Source organism: Stylophora pistillata, chromosome 2, assembly GCF_964205215.1.
Source record: "Stylophora pistillata chromosome 2, jaStyPist1.2, whole genome shotgun sequence".
Classification (NCBI taxonomy): Eukaryota; Metazoa; Cnidaria; class Anthozoa; order Scleractinia; family Pocilloporidae; genus Stylophora; species Stylophora pistillata.
This window is the reverse complement of record NC_142520.1, coordinates 29364656-29389286: the sequence shown is the minus strand read 5'-3', so window position 1 is coordinate 29389286 and position 24631 is coordinate 29364656. Positions and strand designations below refer to the sequence as shown.

At 36.5% G+C, this 24631-nt stretch overlaps 2 protein-coding genes across 8 annotated transcripts in view; one reads left to right on the top strand and one right to left on the bottom strand.

The window, feature by feature from the left end:
* LOC148738252 (uncharacterized) overlaps positions 1-11000 on the top strand; it is a 72539-nt gene extending 61539 nt beyond the window's left edge. The window contains exons 1-3 of one of the 7 annotated variants that reach the window (XR_015997046.1): positions 975-4663; positions 4862-7882; positions 8518-11000. The gene's annotated coding sequence lies outside the window, so the exon portion shown is untranslated. Of the gene's footprint in view, positions 1-894; positions 4664-4861 lie in introns of those variants that run through there. The other 6 variants (XR_015997049.1, XR_015997050.1, XR_015997044.1 and 3 more) reach the window with 6 other exon arrangements.
* LOC111343280 (protein Wnt-8b) overlaps positions 1-22048 on the bottom strand; it is a 50186-nt gene extending 28138 nt beyond the window's left edge. Inside the window, exon 1 of the mRNA XM_088750336.1 lies at positions 21175-22048. Within this exon, the coding sequence (XP_088606462.1) occupies positions 21175-21285 (111 nt within the window). The 5' untranslated portion in view covers positions 21286-22048. The remainder of the gene's footprint in view (positions 1-21174) is intronic.
* Between the last annotated feature and the right edge of the window lie 2583 nt (positions 22049-24631).

Here is a 24631-nt window from a genome sequence, read left to right as displayed (position 1 = left end):
ATTTGGTCAAACATTTATGTAATAAGGGCTACATAAATTCTAGTTTTAAGATTTAGATTACGTAGTCTGCGGCTAAATAAATTATCAGAAAAGTCACGGATAGGAATAAGTCAGGGAAGAGCAATCAGGAAGAAAAGGACATAAATACTTTTGGTCTAATTTTGAATCCCAATTCTGTTTTATACGTTTGCTGTTGTATCCCGTTGTTCCTCGTGTATCTTTCATTTTTCCGTCTCCGCAAAACCAACACTATACTTTCCATTCGTTTCTCAAGGTATCATCGATTTTTATCAATCTCTAAAAGAGATAATCATTCCGTTAGGCGCGAAAATGAATGGGCTACGTGATTTCATTTGAAATACAATACTGATGTTGATCTTAATAGCTGCAAAACTTGTTCTTTTCTTGAAAAAGCAGGTTTTAGTTGTTCAAACTATTCATTTGTCATGAAATTTTCCAGACTTCAACAATGTTCAATAAGAGTGGTATTACCAAAATATCTTTGAATGTGAATAGCTTAGCTCTCTTTCTAGAAAGCCAAGACGCAGATTCTCCACAATTGTTACTACATTCTAAGTCCTTAACCTTGTCCGTATGTTGGTAACCAGAGAGAGACAGTTTTAAGAAAACGGAATTTTGGAAATAAAAATTGTAGAATTAATTTACCTTCTAAGTCAAACTTGACGATGTCTCTCGTAGAAAATTTTGAACAGGTAAAATAAAGACATCGTCAGCAACCGAGACAAGCGAAGCGACAAGGAGTACTTTACGTCACTTTGGTTGAATGATTGGTAAACGACAAGGATTCTACATGTACATTTGTAGTAGAGAAGATAGTTTAGCTGTTACTATTCTTGAGAAGATAATGAGACCTTCGGTTTTCGAAGCGTTTTTTATTCTGTTTTATTTCTGACAGTTCTTTAATCAAAACTGTCACTTATTTACTTCAGACCCCGCGTCATTGCTCGGGTTAAGGTCTATCGAGTCACGAAAGAGCCATCAAGTAGTAAAATGACGTAAGGATGAAGTGTATTACATCATTTGCAATGCGTTGCATAATTTATGTAACCATCCCCCGTGCTTTTTTTTTTCAGTTTAAAGTCCGACTGAGGAGCAGTGACTTGTGTTTTATGTTATGCGAGGAATTATTTTTACATCAGGGACGCCCAAAACGTGTGCGCACTAAACTGCACCCACTGTTCAGATCTGTTCATAGTAGACCCACGCGGAGGAAGCTTTGGAGCGTCAGGTTGGTCTATGCCGAAACTCAACGCGAAGTAAACTGAAATGCGCGTATGGCTTCAAGCGAAATTCAAACGAACTCAAAGCAACTGAAATGTTCTCTGGAGAAAATCCAAGCACTAAAGTCCTGCACATTCAGGTACTTAGCTGAGGACCTCTTTGACAACTAAACATAACCTCTCCCGACGATCAACAAATGAGGTATTGTGCCTCGAAGAAATCACGAGCTTACGCACATTTGAATTCTTGGAGTGAAGACATAATCTTAAAAGCAAATAACCATAAAGATAAGTCGTGCATTTCTTTCATTATTTTGTCTCATGTTATTTTGTAATTTCTGTTATGGTTATGTTTTGTTTACTACGAACGAAAACATAGATTATGTACTAAAGCTTTCAGCGAACGAGACTGTTTTGGTCTCTTGAACGGTTTTGCTAGTTATGGAACGGGGAACACCGTTGCAATATCATCTCTATTGTGAGAGTGGAGACTTAACTTTGCCATTGCAAAAATCCGTGCTGATATCTTTAGTTTGTAACGGTTGTAAAAAGGAGTCGATTTCATGCTGGTCTAGATGTGAAAGTCTGCTTCGTTCGCGGACACGATCGATAACTGATCACATTGGTGTACCAAGACTATAAAGAGGGTTGTCAACAGAATTACAGAGGCCGATATTTTTGAACATGTACACCACCAACAGATTCAGTTTAGTTCAAATCTTACTGGCAGAATCCATGAAATTTTGTAGCGCTTGCTTATTGCTCCTCAATATTTGAGCACAGATGCCGCCACAATTCGTTCGTTACGCTTATTGGTTGCACCATCTTGAATTTTTTCAAACAGCAAATGGTACAAAACATATAACTCCTATGTTGAAAGTTCGTTTGCTACGTCCCATTCTCAAAGAAATTGTTGTGATACTGAAATGCAACTATAAACTCCTAATAAAAAAATTTAACCGAAACCTAAACGTTCTTTAACTTGTCGATCGAACTAGCCCAAGAGTTATGATACGAACTATTTTACGCTCAAGATGTAAATATAAGTTCTTTACACTGTATGTCATACATCTGTTGTAATTGGTTCTGAGAACTTGGTTTGATATCCAGTCAATATAATGTTTTCCTTAATGATCATTCGCTTTCTGTTTGAACAAATATATGGATAATGAAATTGGTCTCTCCTGGGAGGTAAAAGTTCAATGGATGATGAAATGGTTAGGACCTCCTTTCATTTAAGATACTGTTCTGTTTTCCAATAATAGAATCGCGTAGCTACTGGAAACAACTAACACTGAATGCAATAAATCTGTAATCATGGGTTCTACATTTACCTATGGATGCTAAAAATAGTTTGAGTTTGATGTTGAATTTCGAATGCGACTGATAGCGAGGGAAACCATTAGTAGCCAACAAATAGAAGGCTATTATGCACTTATTTGCTGCAAGTGCACAAACTTTTTTGTACATATTGTTTGTATGCTGTAAAGTTTATCAATCTATGACAGTGTTTGTTTATAATAGCATTGATCATAATTCGGGGAAAGTTGGCTTCTACACGTATTGACATTGAGACGTGTGAAAACCAATTAAAACTCAACTGGTTTTGTCTGAAAGCTCTTGGCAAATCGACCTCATATAAGGAGGTTTTCACTTTTTTTCCCTTTTATTAGATAAATTTATACCCGATGTTATTTATGGTCAATTGATCTAATTAGTCATTTTTCTCATCATTTATTCTCTTGGCTTGCGCTATAAATTGCCAACTAATGTCAATCTTTTTCTATTATTGGTACTTATGTTGGGAATTAGTGAATGCAAGAAAAGAGTTTGCATTTTTATGTTACCATCTGTTGTTAATTGGTGATTTCCGAAGGCTGTGTACATCTTTTGTTTGTTTGTTTTGTGAGTTGATGACTGCCACAGACTGTGTTGTATGTTTGCCATCCGGTGCATTTGCACTGAATGTCCTGTTGTTGGCTTCTTGTTTGCCTCTGATTTGAAAATAGAAATTGTGTCAAGACATTGCGAGTAAGACGTTGTTGATCGCTGATTCCTGCAACCAGCAACGTTCATGTTTCTTCTCCAAATTCCTCTTTGGCCCATGGATGGACTTTGAAGGGATTGATGAGACGAATCATAAGCACGGAACACCTCAAACTTCGCAAACAGCAAGCATAATATGCTATTAGTCAGACGTCCTCCATGTCCGATCACTCAGAAAGCTCCGCCAAAACATGACCTACCGAACCAATCAGCCGACCAATCAGCCAGTTAATATTATGTTTCCTTTAGAAATACAAAGCTATTGAAAACCCTAAATAATAACTCCTTCATATTGTCTGAATCTTAAAGGTCTCAAGATCAAGTACTGAAACCATCCAAATCGTTGAAATTTCCAAATTCTGCAGAAGATGATAAATAGCAAATTTGCCCGCCATATTGAAAATCACCTAATTTATGCATGACGACAATATATTAAGAATATACACGTAGCAAGGTGCCTTGTTCCTCACACATTTACAATCGTTTACCTATCTATAACGTAATTTAACGCTTCTGTGCTGGATGAAGACATGAAGGATTGAAAAAGATGAAGCGGAAAAAACATCTAAAACATCCTCCAATTAGACTCCAATTAGCCAATAGTTACTTTTTCTTCAGACTACATATAATAATCCCTAAATGGGTGATCTTCATCTTAAGATGGAGGCTTTGCCCTCAAAATATCTCATTGACATGCACTATTATACTTTACTTAATAGAAGACGCTTATCCAAAGGACGATTCAGTTCCAGAGCCGTTTAGTGCAAATGATTCCTAAGTGCCAGTAATCTCAGCAAGTTTGCTCAAATAATTAGTCATCGATTTGAGCCGCTGATCTGGATTAGCTGAGTACACGAATACCTTCTATGAATTTGCAACCTCATTAAAAAGAAATTGCAATACAGTCATTTCAAAGTGTCTGTGGTCTTAAGCTGTTTGAAGTGATATCAGATATCAGGGAAGGCGGGTCCAATTTGGTAACAATAGCCGTTGTTGGATACGGGTCAACTTCCGGGTGGGATCAACTTCTGGCCAGCAGTCTGTGCAACTGAAGTTAAGATTTTCCCTTTGAGAAGCTTGGGTTCATGGCTATGACAACGCACGCGCATAAGCCAAACTGGATATGTGGTGACGTCGACAAGAATTCCAAAATGGCGCCTACTCTAACCGACACAGTACATTCTCCCTTCTCAGCTCTTTTCTACACCTGGAAGCGTCCTTGTCCTAAAGCACCTTTAGAGGCTTGCTGCATAACATCGCAAAGCCAGAAGAGCGTAAATGTATGTGTAACTTATGCGTGTGATTCAATGGTGGAAACTTTTTTAGTTCGGAATGATTCAGTTTCAGTGCACATATCTTAACGACAAGGCGCCAAGGTACGTAAAAACGTTTTTCAATCTCAGCAGAACTAGCTATCGAAACCTCCGCAAGATTTGCTAGCATCTGATGGTAATTTTGGTCGATTATCCCCTTTTCGCACACTTTTGCACCCTTAAAGATTCGGCAATAATTTTCGCCATATAACACATCGCTCGAATTGATCATGCCTTGATACACTTTATACTCTCTTGCAGTCTAATGGAAAACAAAATTGCCTCAAACCATTAAGATGCCAGTTGTGTGGCAATATGCTGACGCAAACGGGAACATTTCAGATATATATGCAAGACAACGGTACTTCGATTCGAAATGAAGTTTTTTAACTCTATCTTACTGTGAAAATAGAGGTGCTTCTTGCCAAAAGAGTTCTTTCGCTTGAGGAAGAACAGTCCGCCGTTTTTGGCGTCTCTATAGCTACTTGTTTATCATCATCCGTAAGTTCCTATCGTGCGAGCTTCTATCGTAAATTTCAGGAGATGTCTGTATGGTAAATATTAGTTTTGCTAAATAATAGTTTTATGACTGCATATTACTGAAGGATGTCACAAATGAATGATCCCCAACCAATGCTTATGAGCATTATTCTAAATTTTTTATTTTTATTTTAGAAAATGAAATAGGGATGGTTATAACAAATGCTTAACTAATAAACAATGTTATTTCGAAGTAAATCCATTGCTCTAGTCGGTTACTGTTGAGTTAGACCTTGCTTAATGAGGCCGTATACAAGATTCAAGTAACACAATGAGCTTTGCACTAAAAGATAAAAACTCAACATAATTCTCATCTAATTCCGAACAGTACTGGCCTTTAAATAAACTCGTGGTGCAGTTCCCTAGAGTGTGAAATTTCAAGAACTCTTTTGTTTTATACTGAGAAAATATTCCTGATATTGTTTGCATGATACACTGGATACATGTCTTAAATTGTGGCACTCAAATGGAACTTAGTTTCTTGTTTATAAAAGTAGGATAATTGGTTCTATTTGAACTTTTCCAGTGCCTCATATCTTAATCTCTGAGTGTAACAAAGAGGTCTGAAAACACTAACAAAGTAAACAGCTTCTGGATAAAATCTTATTCACACACTTCAGTTGTGAATTTAAAATACAAACAATGGCAGGTCGCCATTGGAGATCCTTAATAGATTTACAAAACCCTCTCAGGTATGGTAGAACATATAACAGAGAAATAATTCGGGTTTTCTAACCAGTGTCCTTAACGTATTATGGTTCAACTTTGATGTAGTTGTTACCTGTTCAGTTTCGCCGGTATAATGATTGGCAGGCCTCTTTCGATTAAAGTTGCAAGTAATCACAGAGTTTTCCACCGGTTAAGCGGTTAGAAATATAACTGAACCACCAGACTGAATATCTTCTCTTATGAGAAACGTAGATTCATGAAAGACTTTCCATTTATAACATACTGGCGTTTGAACCCTGTTAATTGAAAAATATGTCTTCTTTGACCATATTCCCTTCGATCTCGCGAGATATTGACCACATTTACAAAGTTCCACCTTCGGCTCTTATCTCGTATATGCAAACCCCTTTTAAATATATTGCAGCATCTTGAGAAACAGTTAAACGAATCCTTGGAGAATAAAATCTCTTTAATTTGCTTATCTTTACAAAGTCAGAGCAAGTTCAAGCGTTCCACGTCTCTTGAGACTGACGCTGATTCCTTTCGTGGTCAAGCGAATGTTTTCGTTAAGCGTTTCAACCAATCAGGATCGAGAAAAATTGCATCTACAGTCGTGGCTATGGCCTAGACAGATGAAAGTTAGATAGCTGTTGACATCTCGGAAACATCAAAGATATTTCCGACAGGGCCTTGACTGATGAACGAAACCCTTTCTTTCAAGTGCATTTTATGCATTTTAAGATGTATCGGTGACACCACTCGCCACATTCATGCACGAGATCGTGAGCACCTCTTGTCGGACAAAACTTCGCATATTTACAAGCACCTGCAATCATCAAGGGCCTGTCTTGACTCTTGTGATACTGAATGTTTCACGATCTTAGATTCTGCCGCTTCAAAATACCAAATTAAGATCGAAGAGGCATTGCATATTAAGTGGGAAAAACCCATTCTTAATCAGCAATTGAAGCATCTAGAATTGTCTCTTTCCTTTTAATTATGTTGTTCCTTGGTCTTTTATTTTATCATTTTTATTATTATTATTTTTATTTTATTTTTGTGATCTAGTCAAGCGCGCGCTATTTACATTTTTCGCCTATTTAATATTCAAATTGTAACGCAAGCCCTGACACGTAATTGTAACGTACCTTAATACAAATTCAAATGTACAACCGTTAAAAGCTCATTTGCAACTGAAGATGACATGAGAATGTCGAAACATATCTTGTGAATTTAAACTCAAAACTGTCGTTTCTCTTTTGAGAGTTAGATATATTTGCTTTAACTAGAGTTTGTACTGATTGTTTTTGCGTCGGAAACCAGAGTTTCTGACCCCCCTCAGAACAGAATTGAGTCACGGAGTTCCACCATTCCTAGACTCAATACCTTTTTTTTTTTTCGTTGTATGGTTTGATCGATTTAACGCAATGATCCATTCATTAAGTCAGAAGATGTAACAGCTTGGTTACAAACGGTGGATGATAATCAGAAAGGAAAATATGTTTACAGATGTTTATCTCCGATAGAATTTTGTATCGACAAACTGCATTGCTATTAGTGTCTTGGCTACTTGAGGTCACGCATAATTTGCAGTCTGAGATCTTATGAAATAAGCCTGAGAAGACTAGACAACGTCTCGCAGATTTCAATACCATAGTTCTGTGGGTGATAGTTGAATGTCTGGTACTGTTTATTTAACTGTTTTTATCGGTATCGAAATTTTTAGTGAACAACAAAAAAAAATTGGTTAATCACGAGCCGGACGCGAGTGATTTCTAAACTCCTAGAGTGTTCTCTGGATATCCCGCGTGGGTTCCGATAGAAAGTGCTTTATATTGCTCTTCTAAACAAACTTAAAATGTTTCAATTTTCTGAGGGTTTGCTGGTGCAATGAACGACAGGTTTTTAACCGATCAAGGCGCTTGTAGTATGTAAGTTATTTATAAAGCGTCATTTTACTTTTTTTTTCAAGGCGTGGTGGAAATTACCTACTTTCACCATAATTCAACAACTCAGCGAAAATGATTGCCGGACGGCAAACCTCAAGGGAGAAACTTATGCTGGATATGAAATGTAAACGGCAAATGATGCTCTTAACATTATTATCACTATGATCATTTTTATCATTATTGTTATTATTAATATCATTGTTATTACGTATGATGCACGATCCGCGCAGTAGAGAGCGCTATTTATGCAATAGCGAAAATCAGACCTAAAAAAAATCAGGCCTGTACGGGATTCGAACCACTGACCTCTGCGATACTAGTGCAGCGCTCTACCAATTGAGCTAACGAGCCAACTGGGAGCAGGCCGTTAAGTTGATTCGTAATAAACCCGAATCCCGTACAGGCCTAATTTTTTTCAGGTCTGATTTTCGCTATTGCATAAATAGCGCTCTCTACTGCGAGGATCGTGCATCATACGTATCTACAACCGTAGTTCAAAATATAGGAGCTTCATATATTCATTGTATATCTTTGTTATTATCAGTCTTATTATCATATTTAAATTTTTCTGTTTCCGTCATCTAAGGCTGCGACCAAACCGATGATCCCAAGGCGCTGGAAGAGTGACCTTTCACTTTACTCGATGGATAAGAATTTCTCAGAATAAATGTTGTTCCTAGTGGAGTTGTTTTCTAGATTTCCTACAATTTGATATATCCAGGAATTTCATTGATTTACTTCTCAATGCTTTTCTTTCAGATCCATGATCACCAACCACTAATGGAACGGCCACTGTTTTTATAAATCAAGTTCGAGCGATTTCACTATCAGTATTATTATGATTATAATATTACTATTATATCATTAATAATATTATCATTGCGATTATTATTCTGATTATTATTATGATTACAATATCAGTTACCACTTCTATTGTTATATTATTACATTCTAATTACTATATTTATTACTATTACTGTCTCTAGCATCACTACTATCATTATCATTTTTATTTTCAAAGTAGGTACATCATCGCCGTTATCATTACTATTAATATTATTATTATTATTATTACTATTATTATTATTATTATCACATTCGTGGCAAAGTTATTAAACATTGACTAACTGAGAAGAGAACTTTTCTCAACACTAGCGTACTTTTTGTCGACAAGAAGGTATGATTTCATTTGATCATATGTAAATGAATTTCCGCACTACAAATATTAAACTATTATTATTATTGTTATTATTATGATTTCTTGAAAACTGTTTAGCAACGAATTGTCGAAGTTGGGATTGCTTCGGATGAATTTTTTTTTTTGCAGTGACGGCCGCCAGATTTTTTGAAGCCGAAGAGGAATTATCTAAGAATTGTCACAAAGCAGTGGAAATAAAAAAAAAAATTGAAAAAAAAAAAGTACAGACAACAAGACCAGAACTTTTGAGCAGTGGTAGAAAGAGGAGACGAGATTAACGCTGCGAAGTGCGTTAATGAAGTGTACGTAATGATTGCACAACTTCGTTAATGAGATTAAATCTGTGTGGTCATTTCTCATGAAAAATTCATTGGATAAAGCCATGCAAAGAAAAAAAAACAAATCTAGGACAAAAGCGATGACAACTCCTTCGAATGTTCTCGGCGTTCAATTCCGTAAGCTGAGCTGCCTCAATTTTTTTTCTCACGAGGGTGCTCAGTAACTCTAGCTGCCTTAATTTTATCGAAAAAAATATGATCAATCAACTATATGTAAAAATGTATTGAATGCTCCTGATGGAAAGGGCTTAGTTCACCAGCTAAAGTCCCATCGGAAGCACCAGTCTGGGCTATAGCAAGAGATGCACACCTAAGTTCCTGTGATCCTGACTGATTAATACGCTTAACCAAAACATCAGCCTGACTGCTAAAGGAATCAGCGTCAGTTGCGCCGGAGAGACGCGAAACGCAAGAGCCCATTTTGGGATAATCGAGATAAGCCGAGGAAATTTATGTTCTGGTGGTTCAATTACTTTCGCCATCACTGTTGTGTTCACCTACCGGACCGTGCCCTTTGAATACAACTTTAATCAAAAGAAGTTTGCCAATTCTTGAGCAGGTAATTCTGTGCGACGAAACACAGTGCCTTGGGATTTCTGTTACTTAACTATAGTTAAAGGATACTGGTTAGGGAACCTGACAAATTTGTCAGTTTCTCATAAGTTTAACTGCTAGGTTTCCTAGACCTAACTGTGTACGACCTTCAATAGTAATCCACGGCAGTCGAACTGGCTGGCTTAGAATGAACACTTTCCATGAATTCGGTGAGTCAGAAAGTAAACTCACCAAGAAGGATGTACATGGTAAGAGGGCTCCCAAAATAAACTTGAGCTTCGTTGTTTGTGTCTTTTTTCGCTGGCCGATCTAACCAGCCAACTTTTCTTACTCTAATTGGACGGATGAGCAAGTTATGCCTCAGAGCTGTTAGTAAACACTCTATGAACTTGAGAGAAATTTATGATAGGGCCTCTTGAATTCACCTGGGAATTTTATAATTTCTGTTTAAAATCCAACATAGAAACGTTTGATGAAATTTGAGCAAAATGTATTCGCCTTTCAGATGCCTCACCTGACCCCATTTTAGTTATCCGTCGATTGAGAAGATTATGTTCAAAATCATTTTTAATTATTTTGTAGAAGAGAAAAATGTTTATGACAACCCTCTTCCTTCTCTACGTGCAAACTTTGCCTCTAACCTATCTTGCTCAGTGGTAATACTGCGGACAGCAAAAGTTAACAAACCTCAAAATTCTAATCGATTGAAAATTGATGAGTGAATTGATTGACTCAAAAACTGAAGCAATTTCCTAAACGAAGCTTGCCGTTTAGATTCTCTAATTCATTATGAAACTCTTGTTTTTACAAATGCATGGCATTCTCCGAAAGTAACAAAATGTTGCCAACCAGGGTTCCTATTGAGCTCTAAAATTCACAATAAGTTAGTATTAGATTTCGATTTTTAAATTGTCCCAGCACTTTGCACAAGATTAATTCAAACTGAACTCAATCACTTAGAATTTAGGGAACTTCACCATACGTGTAACAAAAAAAGGCAGAATTATATGGAATTACCTTCAAGTTATGTGAAATTTTTGTCTTCTGAAGGCAAAGTTCGATGGATTTCGAGTTCCTATAGGGCCTCATCTTCTGCTTCGACTGACTCAACATTAATCAAGTAAAGCAATTATTTATTTGATTATTTGTGATCCCTGGTACTCATTTATACTTGAGTGATGTGTGTCTTTTTATCAAATAAAAGAAAACTGAATTTACTTCTAAATGAAAACCGTAAATTTAACTTATGCATGAAAGTAGTGGTTGTGGATCATTAATCTGTGAATTCCTCTAGAAATGGGCAGTTGATTGGCTTTTAATCGATTAATATAAAATCAAAGCTGATTCCTACCCTTAAAACATTTCTCAAGTTTCTCATAGCTTTGTAAGCGTCACAAATCAAACGGTGTTCAGTTCTCCTTCAAACCAAAGACGTTTTTTCGATGGATCTCTCTGTTGTCGAGATCAATATCGAGAACTAAACTTTATTTCAAAGTGCTGGTGTATTACAAGTCTGAACAGTTCGTGTTTTTCTTAGAACTGTTCCAACCAACTGCCATCTTAAGGGTGAGGGAGCAATTCTATCTTCCATCGGACTGCAAGAGAGCATATAACAGAACATTCAATCATCAATTCGAGCGATGGATTACTTGACGAAACTTAGTGCTTAATCTTCAAAAATTACACAAATGAACGAAAAGGCGTTGTGATACCATCACAAATACCATCAAATACAAGAAAATTCTACATAGGTTCCGGAGGTAACTTCTATTGAGCCTAATAACAGTGTTTACCTACCTTATTTTTCAAGAGATATGGTGCCATTTCGTTAAGATATGCACACTGGAACCGAAACACTCACAATTGAATCACACGTAAATGCTACACAGACCTCATATTTTCACTCCCCTCTTAAATTTTGTCGTTCTCCGGCAAGCCTCCATTAGTGCTACTGTAGAAGGACACTATAAAGCGTAGAAAAGAACTAAGGAGGGAAAATGAATTGCGTCTCTTGGAGTATACGCCATCTTGGAATTTTTGTTGACGTCACCAAATATCCAGTTTTGGCTTATGCGCATGCGTTTTCATAACCATGAGCATAAGCTTCTCAAAACACAAATGGCAGCTTCAATTGCCCAGAATGCTAGCCAGAAATTAATCCCGTCTGGTAGTTGGCCCGTGTCAAACATTAGCCATTGTTACCAAGTAGGTAACTGACATCTGATAGCACTTCACACAGCTCAAGACCACAGACACTTTGGGATGGCTATGTTTGAGATTTTTATTAACAAGGTTACAAAGTCAGAAGTTATTCGTGTAGTCAGCTAATCCTGATCAGTTGCTTAAATCAATTATTAATCTCTTGAACAAAATTGTTGAGATTACTGACATTTGAGACTCATTTGTGCTAAACGGCTTTAGAACTGATCGAAACCCTCTCTAGATAAGCGTCCTCTATTAGGTAAAATATTATAGTGTAAGTTAATGAGCCATTATAGGGGCAAAACCTCCCCATTCAAACAAAGATCACCTATCCAAGGCTTATTACATGTAGTCTGAAGGGAAAAAATTCAACTTTTGGCTAATTGGTGTCATACGAAAGGGGCATAAGACATTTTTTTTCCTCAGGATCTTTCTCGACCCCTGTGCGTTTATGCTGCACAGGAACGTCAAATGACATAATAGATAAGGAATCGATTATTGATATATGAGGAACAGGGCATGCGGCTACGTGTTTACTCCGGATATTGTCAACTACATAGAAATTTTCATTGTTCAATTTACGGAGAGGAATGGCAGGGGACGAGGATTGTCTGATATCATGAGTTGGCCGAAGGTTTTCTCGTAGCTATTTAAACTACATCCTTAAATATATTTACGAGCAAATTAAAGATATGATCCAATAAGTTCTTATGTTATTTCATCAGTAACTGCTTGAATAAGATATCCTGCTTCATCTTGTCCGGCATCCAAAAATAACAGAGTGCATTCAGTTGTTGGTTGATTTCAAGGTCCACACGGTTTCATTACTGATAACACACTAAAATGGCGAAACATAACAACATCTTAAAAAAAAGGAATAATTACTATTTTATCATGAATTAAGCCTCTAATTCTCAATAATGATCTAAAACTGAATTTCTCTTTATAATATTTACAAATTTCATTTGGAAAGGCAATAGTTTATGGGAGATCAAACCAATTATTAGATATGTATGAGAACAGGGCGGAAAATAGATATTTAAATTTTGAGTGTAAAATGGTTTAATCATCGCCGTCTTGTTCAACGTTTACGTTTTGGCTTGATTTTGGGTAATTTTAAAAGAGAACTGACTAATGCAGATTGCAAAAATTTGGTTCGTTCTCAGTACAGCTAAGAGTTGCTGCATGCTCAGCGCGTATATATATAGTATGCTCTCCAAATTTCCTAACAGCATCCATAACTCTTATTTTACAACATAACGAACAAAACTTGTGCACGAAAACAGAGCTTTAGTGCACAAGTTTTTCCGGTTTACCAGGTAATTGCGAGCTGCCTGAAGACTACAAAAAACGACCGGGAACTTCAAGTTTGCAGCTGAAGTGAAATAGCGCACATCATATACGCACGGCTGTACACCACTTCGCTATATGAAAAATACTCCAGGTGTACACGATTCGGGGTGGTATGTTAGGAAACTTAGTGATTACTCACAGTAATCACATACTTTACGATGTTTATCTTGTCACAAGCAAATAAACGGCGGAAAAAATTAAATTTTCCTTATTTCTTTTAGATAAATATGCCAGCTGTTTCTTTGTAATTGCATTGTGCTTTGTTCTCGATCGTTTCCACACTTGTCCACGGAAATAAACAGGTTTTTCACATTGAGACCAGCATCGAGTGAACTCGATATCATAACAGTTACAGACTAACGATATCCAAAAGAATTTTCAAAATAGATTTAAATCCCCAACTAATGTCTCTATTTTTCAAGAATTGTTTCATAAAAAGCAAAAACGCACATGAGACAAAAATGAACACGTCGCCGAAAGCTTTATTGTATTATCAATGTGGTCGTTTCAAGAAAATCAAAGCATAACCATAACAGAAACCACAAAATGACATGAGACAAAAGAATGAAAGAAATGCACCACTTATCTTCAGTTGTGGTCATTTGTTTTTTTACAAGGGTTATGCCTTCACTCCAAGAACTCGGTCATGTGTAAAGCCTTCGAGTCACATCGAGGCACAATACCTCATCTGCTGTTCGTCATTTGTTTTTTACAAAGGTTATATCTTCGCTCCAAAAACTCAGTTATTTGTAAAGCCTTTGACTCAAGGCGAGGCACTATACCTCATCTCAGTGTTGTTCGTCGGCTTTTTCTTCTCCTCGCAGAATCCTCAGCAAAGCACCATTTCAGTTGCTTGAGTTAATTCGAGTTTCATCTGCGGTTACCTTTCAGTTTTCCTTGCGTTTCTCTCTGAGTTCGTGGACCGGCCTCCTCAGAAGCTGACGCTCCACAGCTTCTAGTATGGGTCTAGTGTCTACACTTTTAGTGCGTATTCATTTCGAGCGTTCTAACCGAAAAAGAAATTCTCAAGTACGACATTATACTCACTCTCGCTAGCCACTGCTAGTGCTGAAGAGGACTTTGAACTTATGAAAAAAAAAATACCTGTGGTGGTTACATAATAATGTGGCATCATCTCTTGTCTAACCGCAAATGTTGTAAAGCTTTGCATGAGCCAAATAAAATCCCAACAAGTCATTTTGGACAACTTGTTAAGGACGTAGTATGTAGTGAGAAGTGTACAATAATTTGTGTTTTCTTTAAAAGAGACTTAAGCCATTCAAATTTTAAAATATTCTTGAAATAGCACTCTTATTGAGCATAATTGAAGTCTGGAAAATTTCATGATAACTGAACAGTTGAAGCAAGTAAAACCTGCTTTTGCAAGATACATATCAAGTTTTGAAATAACTGGGTTTTTTGCCTGTCAAATGTGGCAAAGTAGATTCATTAAATTTACTTCAGTATTGCATTTCAAATAACATCTCGTAACCCACACATTTCCGCACGTAACTGAACGACAATCTCTTTTTAGAAGAGATTGCAAAGTTGGTTTGTTTGGACGGAAAAATAAAAGATGGCCATGGATAAATGAGACATAACAACAAATGTTCAGTAAATAGTAAATAATTTTGTTTGTTAAAAAAGATCAGGCAAAATAGGTAACTTTAAACTGAGTAGACATATTACCGGCTAACTAACAACAGGAATCACCTACAAATTAAAACTTAAAGTAACAATTGAAATAATTGAATAATTCGTAAATAGCAGAGCAATAGGATTGTCCGTAATGACCAATTTCATCAGGTAATGAATACCATGCAATTACAGTTCTATTTCTAAAGGTTTTACGACCCAGATCAGCTCTAAATCTAGTTACTATAATGTTGAATGATTTCGAAAGATTAAAATGATATAATCTGCATAAAAAAGATTTTCCTGATAAGCAACAGTAAGAAGTGGAAAACAATTAAGGTACATCAGGCGCTGCCATTATGCTTTTTTAAGTATAGTTTCATCTGAATTGCCTCTCGGTAAGTTGAATCGTTGAATTGATTTTGCAGTTCAGAGGTGGATCAACACTAAATCCTTCATAAAATCCTTTTAGCAGGAGGCTTCGTACACATCGAATCCACATAACACTCCTTTTCCCTGACTTATTCCTATCTGTAATTTATTTTGTTGACTTACTCGCACAGTACGTGATCCACAAAATAATTTGATTTCGTTGTTATCCTTGGTGTCCTTCTTGCGGTTTAACATTTGACTTTAGTATTCGCGCAAGTGCTTAAAGATTAAATCCACTAGGTTAAAATGAAAAACAAAATTCGTCAGCCATTTGACAACGAGTTCAACAAAGCCATTTTTGATTGTATTGATTAATAACCCTGTCTTCCCGAGCCTTCTCGGAGGCGTTCCAAGTATTCGAGATCATGCCGATGAGACATTTCCTACATTTCCTGAAAATTTTGTCGTTTTCGGACAGATCTTAATATCAATCGAATTCGATTCTCAGAGTTGAGGAGTAGGTTACATCGATGAATCGAAATGAAAAATATACAGATTGGACGTAAATGTAATTTACAATAATTAATGTCAATATGCTTGTTGTATGCAGCAAGTGTAAGTTGTCAGTCAACATCAGTCCAATTTTTCTTATTCACTAGAAACAAATGCTTAGTTCAATATGATACTCCTTCACTTTTTTTTGTTTACAATACCGATTGTGAGATGATAAGTGCTGAGGTGACAATTTAAGAAACATCAAATACGTAAGCCATTGCTTTAAAAAAAAATAATAACTTATATTACTGGTCAACTGAAATCTATCTACTCACAATGAACTCTTTTATAGTTACTTCTGCAACATATATAACACGCGATATATATAGGAGTAAGATTGTAGTGATGTAAGGGGAGGGGGATATGAAAGCGTCGTTTTTATTAGAGAAGATTGTCCCAACCATTATGTCAAAGACTGCAAAGTAAGTTTATTCTTGATACAAGAAAGAGTCAAAATCTCCGTCTCCAAAAACCACAATTTCCTTTTTGAAGCAAGTCGGTTGTTTACAACACCTGTGTCACCTTGAAAGCACACCATTTGTCCTACAACGTTTGGAAATGCGCAGACATTTGAACTCTGTGTTCATCTCGCCATTTTTTTTTTCATAAAAGGTAAAATAATGCATGTACAAATGAGAAAGCAACCAGGTTACCATGATCGCGTTCTTAGGGAAGAAAAATTTCGAAGAACATTTCTTCCAATTACCGGGGTGTACTTAAAAGATTCTCTTTGTTCATCTCCTTAAACAAGTTGATATTCCCCTCTGAAATGAAACGAAGACCAAATTTGTACTGCTGACCGTGCCAGCCATTGAGCGCTTTTAAAGGGGCCCACGTGTTTATTGCTAAAATGACAAATTTCTGAGAAGAATTTGCAAACGCCATTTTTATCACTTTATTGGTCAGATGTTTCCCATAAGAAATGGTCTGTAAACAAGGCTAACACATATCCAGAAGATGTGTCCGGTCATTAACTGTTAGGTTATTTTGAGTCTTCAGTTGAACTACCTTAAAGGCTTTCAGTAACTAGCTAGAACTCTGCTAAAATTCATTTTTCAATAATCGATTCTGGATTAAATTACCAGAGGAATATATAGATTATATAAATTATCAAGTTTTTTTACTATGCCTGTCTATACCGCACGGTATAACATAAAATTATGAAAGGTAAGGAAATCTTCAAAGGGCTATGAGGGACAGAGTGAAAAATTTCTGCTAAAATCGCAATTACAAACAGTGCAGCTTGCTACACAGTGTAAGCTATTCATGGTACTCTGACGCCATACAAGCAAATGACCCTTATCGTAAATCTCGTTTCAACACTGAACTACTTGTGCTTTCCTCTTGGAAAGCGGTCGACGAGCTCGTTTCTATGCGCTCGCAAGTTCAAAATTTGACAAAATAGATATAGAAATAGAGCATAAATCAGAAACATGGGTTAACTGTGTCACTAAAACCTACAAGCGATGCAATCATGAATCTAGTAGACTAACAATCAAAGCGTTTTTCTCAATGAAATTGCCTTGGCAATGATAAGGCCGGACTATTCATTTCTGATAAGAGGAAAACCTCTCTCAGTTTGAACATTTTCGCGTGGCTTGACTCTATTGCTTGCCGTCGTCTATTTTCTTTTAACTGCAGACTGTGACTGAATATATATCTGGACAATCTTTGCAGTTGCCTGGACTTCCTCGCTGCTCTACCCCGAGTGTCAAGCCACACTGCTCACAAAGGGATCTGCACTGACGTATTTTTCTGCCGCAGACCCTTCCTCTCAGACCAGGAGAGCCAGCAGTCACATTACGCACGCAGTAATCAGGCGACAGATCCCGATAACTCAGTTGTAGATTTCCCTGGAAAGTGGAGTTGACCTGCTGAGTGTTGTTGATGGTAGAATGATATTTGTTTTTCAGTTCGTTTGCAACTTGCTGCCAAATATTACATTTTTCAGGCAAACTACCTCGACAATTGCGATACTCTCCCTTGAAAACCTGTTTGAGAATGAAAAATACTGAATAATCAGCGTGCTTTTTTTTCTTGAGAAACAAACCATAGCTTAGTACCAAGCCTCGCTGCACTGGGAGCCGCATGGTAACGTTTGCAAAGTTTCGTCAAAAGCTAAGAGTGTTATGCGGTTGCCATTGCAAGTGAATATTATGTAAAGACGGGGTTTACTCCCGAAAGAAAAAAATGTTAAAGTTTGTTCTGCTAAGGAATGTGTTACTGCGGAATAAGGATAAAAACAATTGTTCATGCCACTCATATTGATAACGCAACGCCAAGTTCACACACTATTCTATGGTTTCGGTCCGAGAAAAAGACCCTGGTATCCATAGTAAAACTGCATTTCCTGTTTGACGACTTACAACTCTTCGGAAAAAATTAGGTCCTCTTCCTTCAAAGAATTTTAGATGATTGGAATTACAATTTATGTTCAATTGGTGAAATTTCCCGGAGAGAGAAAAAAAGAGGACTTGATGTTTGAAGAGGCATCACGATCTATCGATTCCTTGTGGGTAGATGTAGCATTATTTTCCCATGGTAGTAAGAGATAAATAGATAGCTATCTCAATAAAAATAGGCGCAAAATTGACAGATGAGTTAGCAAACAACATTGAATACATTATATATATGATTAAGTAAAATAGGAAAACATCATTTACCTCTATCCCCACCATCTGATTATTTATTTCAATTTGTCTTCGTTCGTAGTTCCCTTGCCGTCGAGTTCTTAGTATACTCTTGGTCTTTGTCACGGCAAACGTCAGTCTGTTCTTGCATCCATGAGATCCCCCTGATTTTCCATTACAGCTACATTCGATGATTTCGTTTGCAGCACATTGAGACATGATTTCTTGTAGGATGCCAGCAGTTGTGATTGCATGTATAACTGCTGTCTCTCTATTGTCTATAACAGAAAGATATCCGCTGTTTAAAAGATACAAGCTAGTACCTATAGACATTTGAAGAAAAGGAATATATATATTTATATCTTATTGGACGTTTTGTTGTGTAGTATCGCCGAGTATTTTTACGAGTTGTGCAGTATTTAGACGAGCCCGTATGGCGAGTCAAAATACAAATAACGTTATTTGTACTCTATGGAGCACAGTTGGATGATAAAATATCTGTAGGAAAATACGTAATTCTCTAGTTATTTTTAAAAATCATCATTTCAGTCTAGGCAGCCATTTCGATTATCAGTATAATCATTAACGCCATAACCATTGTTATTATTATTGTTGTTATTACTATTTTGACGATCAAAGGATAACGATAAAAATCCCGAAATAGAAAAACCTTGAACGTCCCTTCAGTTATGGAGTCATGCTAGAAGTAGAGGCAAGTTACTTGGTCTGATGCATGAAATGATTAAAAGAACTTTTACCAGGTAATTCTCCAGTCATGTTTTCGTAATAAAAACTGCAGTCCCAGAGCTCGTCTTTAAATTGCTTCCGGCATTCCCTTAGACCCCTGCCAAATCCAGCTCTCTTGACTTTTATTCTTTTGGAAGCATCCTGAGTGAAAAGAAGAAGGGGAAAACATACATAAATACACAACAGGCTGACAATGGTATTCAGTCCATCATAGAGTTAAACCATTCCAATCGCCAGACATTCCTTTCGTCTTTTGTTATGAGGAGGCCAACTCTTTAATAGATTAGAAATTATAAATTGAAAGCAACAAACCTTTATGGAACTAATGGGGGTCGATCCTGGGCCAGCTCTGCCGAATAAAGGGGAAAATGTCACTTTGACAAGGAACATGTAAACAAGCTAAGTGTGATGTTCATTATAGAGACTTAAGTTAGCTTTGTGATTCCTGAAACAATTCTCAGTTTCCAAGAAACAGTGAGACTGCTAGTATTACAATCTGACATATTTTAACTGAGAATGGGCGATTTACTCGAATTTTTATTTCATGAGCGAGTCCGACTTACCCTGTGCTACCTGTGACCATGTGTAAGAAAGCCAAGGTGATTATGATTGCTGGAAAAATAATCGAAAATCTCGTCTCTGACATCACGAAGTTGTTGAATCGAGTACAAATCGTCCTAAAATAGTTCCAGAAGTTTTGAATCTGAAAGTCAAAAGAAGTATGTGGTCGAAGGAAAGTTGTTGTAACTTTAATTGGTGAAAATCAAGACAGTTTTCTCAAGAGTTTAAAACAAATTAAGGCGAGTAAACTAATAAAAAGAACTCAAGTTAACGCCATTAAAATGTGGTGATTGTTCTATGTGGCACCACAACGTTAGTCTAAAGGTCTCGTCAGTCTTACCTGTCATTTCAATAATCCATCCCACATGGACAGTCCTAGTATCGGATCATTTCGAAAGAAAATAAGAATCTTATGAAGAAGGATATGGCTATCATAAACACTTCAGAAAGATTAGATTAATGGAAAAGTATAAAATATAAGAGATTATAATAATAGTTTAATCATTCTTTCACGCATTAAATTCTGAAACCACAAAATAATTGCCTTAATTTTGCTCTCAATTTACGAGGAGTAAATATTCATTATTGGTTACACTTAAATACATCGGTTACACTTAGATACCTTAGGGTTAACTTTCAAAGTAATCAGAAATCAGTAATATTGTATGCACTCGTTTCGCAGGAATCTATACAAATACTTGACTTTCGAGAATGGTGTCAACATCAGTAGGGTAAATATATCTCTTTTGCAAACAATTTCGATTCCTCACTCACACAAAGACTATTGTGCTTTTGCTGGCACTTGACTTGCCTGTCTCGGCTCACTAAGCGGAAAAGGTTGGAAATTCATGAAGCCGGCTGAGCTCTTCATGACAAATTTTAGTTTCACTGTGATTACTTACACTGAACGACGAAGCACCTTTTCGTGCCAAAATGAATTCTACACAGTTCCAGCATGTTCAGTTCGATGACAAAGACGATTACCTATGAAACGTTTTTCTTAAGATACTGATACTGCAACCAGTAAGAATGACTTTAATGTCTGTTGGAAGAAAAAGAAACTCCCTAGTTTCACTTTGACAAGAACTCAGAGCAGCCCACATTCAGTTGATTTTGTGAAGACAAGATAAGTTCACTGAAAGAAGACTGATTACAAGAGCTTTCGAATTATTTGAATGTTTTCGATGCAAAGAACTGAAAATGGTTAAAAAGGAGATCGACATCAATCCCTGAGATGCAATAAGTCGAAAAATAAAACAAAATAACTTACCAATATGACTTGCTTTATGATCAGCCCTGCAGTCCGACTGTAGACAATTCCCAACACCTCTGCTTCTTCAGACGTCTGACACACAGTGTATGGCGTCAACAGAACACGCATTTAAGTAGCAACCCGACAAATGACAGACAAGGATTTACTGGGAATTATTTGGGATTCCTCTATATTGGTTTAGCATTTTTCATGATTGAAGAGGATCTCAGAGTGTATTTTGTTCTTTCCCGTGGCTACCACTGACTTTAATGCGCTAAGTTTGAAAATCAAAAGCTTCTTTTGTTTTCAATTCTAATTTATTCTGTGAACGCCGGCCGGTTAAGCTCTCTGACGTAAAAACAACTGTTATTGACCAAGACAGAATGCAAAAAACACGTCGGCACTTTACAAATTTAAAACGTGATTTTATTTTATGTGCGGACAGCAAAAAACGCTCATGAAAAATTCCAAACACGCAAACTAAATAATGGCTCAAAAGGGAAAAATGAAGGACCCATTTTTTACGCTAGTTGTTGATGGCGTGTTTGTCACGTTCTTGCACTGTAGTCCGTGTGCAATATAATGACATAGAAAGGATTTTCTGTCGAGGCAATTATGGTAAAGGCGGATTTCCGAGTCAATTAGGACGTATATGACGCCTAGAAACCGCTGTAACCAGTCGGAAAGAAGGAAGGTCAATGTTATTCAGAAGAGGTTAATTGAAAAGTAAGTACCAAAGCAAATGCTAAATCTGTATTTTGATCACGATGCTGAAACGACTGGAAAGCATTGTAATAAACAAACTGAAAGGCAAATGATTTCAATTTTCATTTATTCTCAGATGACAGTACGCTAAATTACCAAGCACTGAATATCCAGCCTTCAAGCCCAGCCAGTCAAGAAAACAAAATTGTGAGCCACGCCTAAGAAAGAAAAAAGAAAATCATCTCAGAAACAGAGTCCCTGACGTGAAAGTTTGGAGAATCGAAGCAAATATAAAAATGCTTAACTTGAGTCCGGCGTCTATTGGTCGAGGAGAGAAGAATTTAAAAAAATGTTGAAAGCTAGAAACTGCATATTCAAGTTTATTTCACATTGGAAAAAAATCCGTGGTTCCAGGTTTGGATCGAAACCCAAAACACAAAAGGAATTCAGACAAAATTGTCTGCTTAAAAACAGTTTATAGAAATCTATAAGTAATCGTGACGGCTGGATGAATTTGATAGCAAAGTCATTTATCAAACAGGAATTTAAAATCTATTCTGTTGATTAATTAAAAACTTAAGGCCAGAACACGTTTTACAAAATCAACGAAGAAAACACACTCGCGGATTCTTCATTTATGCAATCAACGGCACAGAAATACGATTAGAAATAAATAAGGGGAGAACCCTCGTGTATATTGATCTAGCAGGCATAATGGACCACAGGCGTCTCAAGCTCACGTCACGAGCAAAAGCGAAGGATTATTTAATGAAAGCGTCACGCGTTCTGTGACGCGGTGTTAAGTTACGTGAGAAACTGTTGAGAATTCGAATGCGTTATAAGGAATAGTATGGGGAACATAATATGGTCCATTTAAAACACTAAATGTTCCGAAATATGAACATTTTACACATAATATTAATAAAACTTGCTCATTCCTTGTGTGTCTATTGTGTTCTTTGGTAATTTTCAAGCCCAAAACAGGAGAAATCACCAAAAAACATAACGAAAAACGCATGAAATAATCCTTCGCTTTTGCTCGAGACGTGAAATTGGGACGCCTGTGAATGGACTGGAAAATAACGTGTTTTGTAACATGCTCACTTTCATGGGCACTAATTTTTACAACACGACCTTTTTATAAGCTGCAGGACTTAAGAGTCCTTTAAAAGACAAATCAATTTATTAGCACTTATTATGTATGCCATGTAGCACTTTTTAAGCTTGGTCGAGCCTGTTTACAGCTTAATGATTTAATTTTCATTGACTGTCAATGAAAATTAGCATCAGTCGGTTGAGGCATGTTGTTGACAGCTTCCTGTGCGTCTATTATTTCCCTACAAAAACATTCAGATCGCTACAAATATTTTTGCCACCTACTAAGTACGTCAAGAAATGCACGAATTGTTTGCACGTGTTTTATTTTTAACTCGTACTTTGAATGAATCTCATTGCTCCAAGCCGATTTCTTGACAATGGTTTCAGGGGGACACTTTCAGACACCTAATTACATTTTACTTAATTACAAATGCCGCGAATCCACCGGATAAAAATTCCGGGACATAAAAAAAATTTTGTCTCCACATTGCATCTTTAAAATTTCTAACATTACTCTAGATGGACTTTTTTAAAAGTTAAAAATTGTCACATCTCAACAGAAGATACTGGTTAAAATGAATATTCTCCTGGTTCCATTAAAGTGGAGCTACAAGCTCAACTCTCGCAAATTACTCTTTCGGTACTGGTGCAGAGGTACTGGTGAAGAGGTACTGGTGCAAAGTGAGAAGATAGCGATTGAATGTCTTATCTCTTATCAATTTGCATAAACTTTAATCAACCGAGCCTACTTGAAATAAAACTGAAGGTGCAGGTGTTACTGCCACCGGTTACATTTCATTTATTCTTCTGTGAAGAATTATAGGTCTTCACTAGCACTTTTTCTTTCAAACTGGAATACATCGAAATTTTAATTTTCTTATATTTCTTGCAAAACATTCACTCGCGTTACTGATCATGATTGACTTTTCAACTGAAACATGACGTCTCGTGTTGTAGAAAAGAAGAACGCAAAAATCTTGACAGAATCTTAAGTTTTTGCTAGTCGCCAAAGATTAAGTATGTTCACAGTCGATATTCGTCCAAAGTTAAGGCCAGCCGGGATAGAAAAAACTAAGAGACAAAAATAAAACAACGATTTGTGTTGAATACGTTTAAGTCATATAGAGTTCCTTGCGACGGTTGCACATCATTTATAGATACATAAATTACTAACTATATTAAAAAAATCTGCCGAGTAAAGCGCACTATTTCGACATTTTTCAGGAGCTTTTCTGTTTTTTTTTTTGTTTCTTTGTTTTTTTTTTCTTTAGTTCATGTAAAAGGAAGTTATTAATTAAAATAATGTACAAATTGGATAACTTAAGTTCAGGAACTAGTGTTTACATTGCGAGAAGAACTATTTATACGCGACTTTGTTTATCATAATTAATAAGCGAGAGACCGCGTCAACATATTCATTTTTTGATTGAATCTGGAACCAAATAACATCTGGCTGATCTCAGTCAAACATTTCAAACGTTATTAAACTTTATTTGTCACTCCTTTGCAATAGAAAAACCAAAAGCACAACAAACACAATGAAACGCAAGCTATGTCGTTGTTGTTGTTGCACTGATCTAATACAAATAGGTACGTATATGTGAACGATCCTTCGCAGTAAAGCACTATTTGAGCAATAGTGAAAATCAGACCTGAAAAAAATTTCAGGCCT